Source organism: Otolemur garnettii, unplaced genomic scaffold (genome assembly GCF_000181295.1).
Source record: "Otolemur garnettii isolate 467f Iridium unplaced genomic scaffold, OtoGar3 scaffold00010, whole genome shotgun sequence".
NCBI lineage: Eukaryota > Metazoa > Chordata > Mammalia > Primates > Galagidae > Otolemur > Otolemur garnettii.
Genome location: NW_003852405.1, coordinates 21,718,014 through 21,724,013, shown reverse-complemented (window position 1 = coordinate 21,724,013; position 6,000 = coordinate 21,718,014). Strand labels below are relative to the sequence as shown.

The window sequence follows — 6,000 nt, the reverse complement described above, 5'->3', positions numbered from 1 at the left end:
AAAGTCGGGTGCAGTGGCTCACACCTGTAATCCCAGCACTGTGGGAGGGTGAGGAGGGAGAATTGCTGGAGCTCAGGAGTTCGAGACTCGCCAGAGCGAAAGTGAGACCCTGACTCATGAAAAAAATGGAAAAACCCAGCCAGGCACCGCGGCGAGCACCTGTAATCCCAGCAGGTTCCTGAGGCTGAGGCAGCGGGATGCCCACAAGCCAGGAGATGGAGGTTGCAGTGAACTACCAAGCCGCTGCACTCTGCTCAGGGGCACAGGGTGGGACTCTGTCTCGACAAAAAAAAGAAAGAAAATGGTAAAATTTAAGACTTACAACCAGCTAAATTGATAATTATATTAAACATAAATGGACTAAACATCGCAACTAAAAAGCAGAGATTTTTCAGTCTTGATTAAAAAAAAGCAAGACCTAACTATATGGAACTTACAATAAATACATTTTAAATATAAAGGCACAGAGGTTGAAAGCAAAAAGGTGGAAAATGATACAACATGCAAACACTAGGCATAAGAAAACTGTTGTTACTACACTATTATAAGAAAAAATAGATCTTGAAAAAGAAAAAGAGACTGATTTCATAATGATAAAATACTCAATTCATCAAGAAAATGACCATAAATGTACATAAACCTAATAACAAAGCTTCAAAATTCCAGAAATGAAAATTTCTAGAACTGAAGGGAGAAATAGTCAAATTCATAATAAAATGTGAAGAATTTAATCTTCCACTAGCAATAACATAAAACAACCAGACATAAAAACTCAAGAATGGAAAATATTTGTCCAGGTGTGGTGGTTCATGCCTGTAATCCTAGCACTCTGGGAAGCTGAGGAGGGAGGATTGCTTGAGGTCAGGAGTTCAAGACCAGCCTGAGCAAGAATGAGACCCCCTTCTCTACTAAAAACAGAAAAATTAACTAGGCATGCTAGCAAGTGCCTATAGTCCCATCTACTCAGAAGACAATAGAACAAGACTCTGTCTCAAAAAGAAACAAAGAAACAAACGAAAATAAACCTTAAGGAAAAAAAAAAGGAAGCAAGCTATAGAGTGGGAGAAAATATTCAAAACATATATCTAACAAGGAAATCATATCTAGAATATATGAAAACTTCATAAATCTTAATAAAAATATAAAAAACCCAATAAAAATGGGCAAAAGACTTGAATAGACACTTGACAAAAAAAGATATATAAGTAGCTAAAAATTATAAAAGGGTAATCAGCACTATCAGCCATTAAGAAATTAAAATTAAAAGCATCATAAAGTAACTCTTCATACCTACTAGAAATTATAAAGATGGGCAATAAAAAATGTCAGCAAGGCTGACAAATGTCAACTATGCTACATTGGTGAGTGTGAAACTACACTGGAATGCTGCTTGGCAGTTTTTTTGAAAAAAAAAAAAAAAAGGTCTGACCTTTGACCACCCAGCAATTCCCTTCCAGGAGAGGTGAAGGATATAGCCACTATATATATATATATATATATATATATGCCATCTTATTCCTAATAACTCCAAATAAGAAATAACCAAATTTCTATCAGCAGAACAGATTACAAAAAATTTATATTTGTATAAATTCACAATGGAATATCACTCAAGAAACAAAAAAGGATACATGCAACAACATCCATGAATTTTAAAAGTATTATGTTCAGCAAAAGAAATCAGACTCAAAAAAGAATACACTGTATGCTTCCATTTTTAAGAAGTTTAAGAACAATACTAATTTCTGGATGTAGATCAGAACACTAGTTGCTTTAGAGCAAAAATGGCAGAGTTGACAGGAAGGGGTATAAGTAGGGTGACCAGACGTCCCGATTTTGGTGGGAGAGTCCTGCTTTTCAACAATTTGTCCCACTTCCTGTGACATTTTTAAGTCCCGATTTTTGGAAAGAATGCACGAACGGGCTGGAGAACAAGAAGGGAATATACAGTTTTCGGCTGCCATGCGACTATTTCTCCAGAATATGAGTTTTATATTATTTTTGTTAATTTTATAATGTTAAACTGTAATAACAAATAATTGCTGAGATGTGATTATCAAGAACTGCTTATCAAAGTTTGCATTGTTGTCAGGCCCTGCCCCCCACCCCCGCCATGTTGTCCTGCCTTACAGATGTTAAAATCTGGTCACCCTAGGTATAAGGGAGGTTTCTGGAGCAATGAAAATGTGTACTGAATGAGATGATGCTTACTTGTATGTATGCATTTATCAAAATTCAATTATCCTGGCGGCACCTGTGGCTCAAAGGAGTAGGGCACCAGCCCCATATACCAGAGGTGGCGGGTTCAAACCCAGCCCTGGCCAAAAAAAAAAAAAAAAATTCATTTATCTGTGAATAAATAATCCACAACGGTGTCATAAATGCACCCTTGATCTGTGCATTTTATTGTCTATTGTAAATTTTACCTGCAAATAAATAGTATGAATGAATTTATTATGTCTACATCTGTTAGTAAACTTAATTGAAAGCAATGGCTTCCAACCAAGGATAATTTTGCTCTCCCCAGGGACATTTGGCAATGTATATAGACATATATTTGGGGGCCTGAGATAATTTTGAATCTAACTTTTAAAGTTTTGTATGTATAATAAATGTATACATATTTTTATGTAAAAGCATATTTTGGATCATTGGAATAACCACTTTACAATTGAGCATTTCCACTCGTTTCAACGGTTCACTTTCAATTGTTTAAGATTATGTTAGCAATATATACTAATTTAATTTCTATGAACTAATGTCAAAGAAAAGATTCTGAAAAGATGAAATTGATTCTTACCACCATCTGAAGACCAAATCAAGTCAGGGATAAAGAGATATTTTAAGTAATCTGAGTACAGGAAAACAGTGAGCCAAACTGAGTTTTCAATTGAAGTTTGGCCAATTTAAAAGAATCTATGCAGCACCTGACAATCCATAACTTGTGTTCTGAAGGACGTTTTGCTTCCGTAAATAATTTAATGTTGTTAATTTAAATGTTACTGACTAGTTGGAGCTGTGGAATAAAGAATGCAAAAGGCTTTGAAGGAATTTACCTTTCAAAATGAGATATAAATTTGATCTTTCTTCTCCATTATAAAATATTCAATAATATCTATTTGTTCTTGCTAATGCTTTTGGCACAAGTGGATTTTCTAAAGGGGGAGCACTAAGAGGTACTGAGGTTACATCAAGGTTGATGAGGATGAAAATAAAGACCACCACGAGGGATAACTGGACATCTCTGGTTTACACTTAAAGAATGTTTATTGAGGCCGGGTGCAGTGGCTGTAATCCTAACACTGTGGGAGGCCGAGGTGGGTAGATTGCTTGAGCGCACAAGACCAGCTTAAGCAAGAGTGAGACCTCATCTCTAAAAAAATTAGAAAAACTAGCCCAGTGTTGGCATTGCAGCAAGCACCTATAGTTCCAGCTACTTGGGAGGCTGGGCAAGAGGATCTCTTGAGCCCAAGAGACTGAGGTTGCTGTGCATTATGATGATGCCTTAGTACTCTACTCAGGGCAACCAAGTCAGACTATGTCTCAAAAAAAAAAAAAAAAAGAAGAAGAAGAAGAATAGAATACTTACTGAATAAGTAAACCAACCAGGGCCCTGTTGAGCAAGAGGCATTCAGAGGGTTGTGTTGGGTGAGTCAGTATCACTGGGTAGGCAAACATTTGTAAGAAGTAAACAAAAAATCAAACCTGCTTGTCACCTGTGAGTCCTTCCAAGGAACCGGATGTAGCTCTCCACCCTTACTGGCATCTGGCACAGCTGAAGACGAGGACAAACACTCCCTTTAAACAGAAATATTTCAAAGTACACAATTTTAGACTAGGCTACAGTTACCGTTCTCATATTGAAGTCAAAAGCAATAATGAAACAATTTTAGGTCAAGGGGTTAAAGGTCTCTGATAAACCACCTCTGATAAGTTGGGAAAATGTGTGCCCATATTTTTGTATATATAGTGGTAAAGAAAGACATCGCCATAGCTAACATTTTCCAAAGACAGAAATCGAAAGGAGATGTGCAGCAATGGGATCATTTAAGACTTCTGTTTTCATCTTGACGCTTCACCTTCTAAAGGGGGCCCTGAGCAATTCGCTCATTCAGCTGAACAATAATGGCTATGAAGGCATTGTCATTGCAATTGACCCTGACCTACCAGAAGATGAAACACTCATTCAACAAATAAAGGTAAGCTCAAAATGGTAATCATCCATGCTTTTTCTTAAAACAAAAAGTTTAAGCAGAATCTTGTGCTAGCAAGTTCTCTTGTTCCAGCTGCATGACACTGGAAAGTTATTTTATGTATGTGTGTCAACTTCTTCATCTGTAAAGTGGAAATAATATCACTTAGCCATTAGGATTCTTTTGAGGGATGAGATAATAAATGCAATCCAGGTAAGTCATAGTTTGACACATTTTTGGCACCTTATAAATGACTTAGTCTATATTTACTGCTGAAGATTATTTCACTGAAAATCATTTAGTTTTACAGTGAGGCTGAGTTAACGACATTTGGCAGATATTGTGAGATGCACAGAGGTCAATTCCTTTGCCTAATTTTCCTATCGGGGCAGAGTCTTTTCAAAGAACACCCTGGAATCTGGCTGTAACACATACAGAGACAGAGTACCAGGGAATAATAAGTATTCGCTTCCTAGGATTTTGTGAGAATCAAATTTTAAAATGCATGAATATAAGGGGAAGTTGGGTGAGAGTATATAATAACACTGTACAAGTTTTTGCATGTTTTCCTTTAATCTAAAACTATTTTGAAACCTTAAAAAAGACTTCAAAAATGTATGCACAGGGGGGCCTGGTAAGAGCTCAGTAAATGGTGGAGATAGCCATCAGTCATCAATCATCAGTCCTCTTTTTATTTCTCTGGAGATAATAGGGTCCTCCACAAAGATTCCTTGCTTTAAGTGGAGGCAAACCCAGAAAAGTAGAGTTTGGAGAGAAAACCATCTCTCTCTGCCAGGAGTTTGTAGCTAAAGAACTGCAGCCGAAGGAGGTGGAGAATGGAGGGGAGGCTTCCCCCCACCATAAAGTATTCCCATTAAACTGAAAGACTCAGAACTGTCTTTGATAAAAGGGACGTTTAGACCTTTTGAAATCTCTCAATAAACAAAAACGTTGAGTGAGTTTTTCTTTATTGTCCCTAAATTGTGAAGTGGGCATCAGCAAAAATTTGACCATGTGTTTCTGTCTCAAGCTACGTGGTGGGGTTCAGCAAGATGCTGAAAAGAGAACATGAGGCCTGATTTCTGATAACACCGGCAATTGGTGTCTACCGCGCGTGATGCTTAGAGCCTCCAAAGTGCTCTCACCTCATTGTCTTCAGGAGTTCTCCCCTTGTGACATGTAGTTCTCACCTCAATTATTAATAAGGTTTCTAGGATGAGTCGCAATGGAGTTGGGTGTAAGATAAGCTGGCTCTACCACTTCCTTCTCTGTACCAAGAACATTTGAAGAGTTAAGTCTGATGGAATGCTCAGATTCCCCGAGTAGTCGGTAAAAGTGAATTCCTATTTGATGTTCGAGATCTGCAGAGGTGAGGGACTTCATCGCGGGCTTGGCCGCCTTTCCTGGCTATCCCTCCCTCTGCTCCAACAAACTGTCTGAGAGCAGACTGTGCTACTGCTGCCCTGTGGGGACAGAAGCCTCTGAATCAGCTCTTTACCTATTTACTCCAGCAGGACAGTCCCCAACATTTCCCCACCTACAAGGCCCATTGACAGCACTATCACAGTTGCATGCACATCACTTTGCCTCTGTTAGTTGTAGAAGCAGTGGGAGCACACCTAACAGGATGAGGGAGGGAGAGTGGGGGGAGAGTGTTCTCTCTCTCTCTCTCTTTCACACACACACACAAGAAGATACACAACAGAAATATTTTGGAGTGCCCTCGATGCACTTGCGCACAGGAGCCCTGTCTCAGCTCTGCCGTACCAGTTTGGCACTTATCAGAACCATTTCATTCATCCATTCA

General features: G+C 38.5%; 1 protein-coding gene across 1 annotated transcript in view; it reads left to right on the top strand.

Moving 5' to 3' along the window:
- The first annotated feature begins 4,037 nt into the window (after positions 1-4,037).
- LOC100953417 (calcium-activated chloride channel regulator 1) overlaps positions 4,038-6,000 on the top strand; it is a 29,561-nt gene continuing 27,598 nt past the window's right edge. Inside the window, exon 1 of the mRNA XM_003784291.2 lies at positions 4,038-4,199. Within this exon, the coding sequence (XP_003784339.1) occupies positions 4,038-4,199 (162 nt within the window). The remainder of the gene's footprint in view (positions 4,200-6,000) is intronic.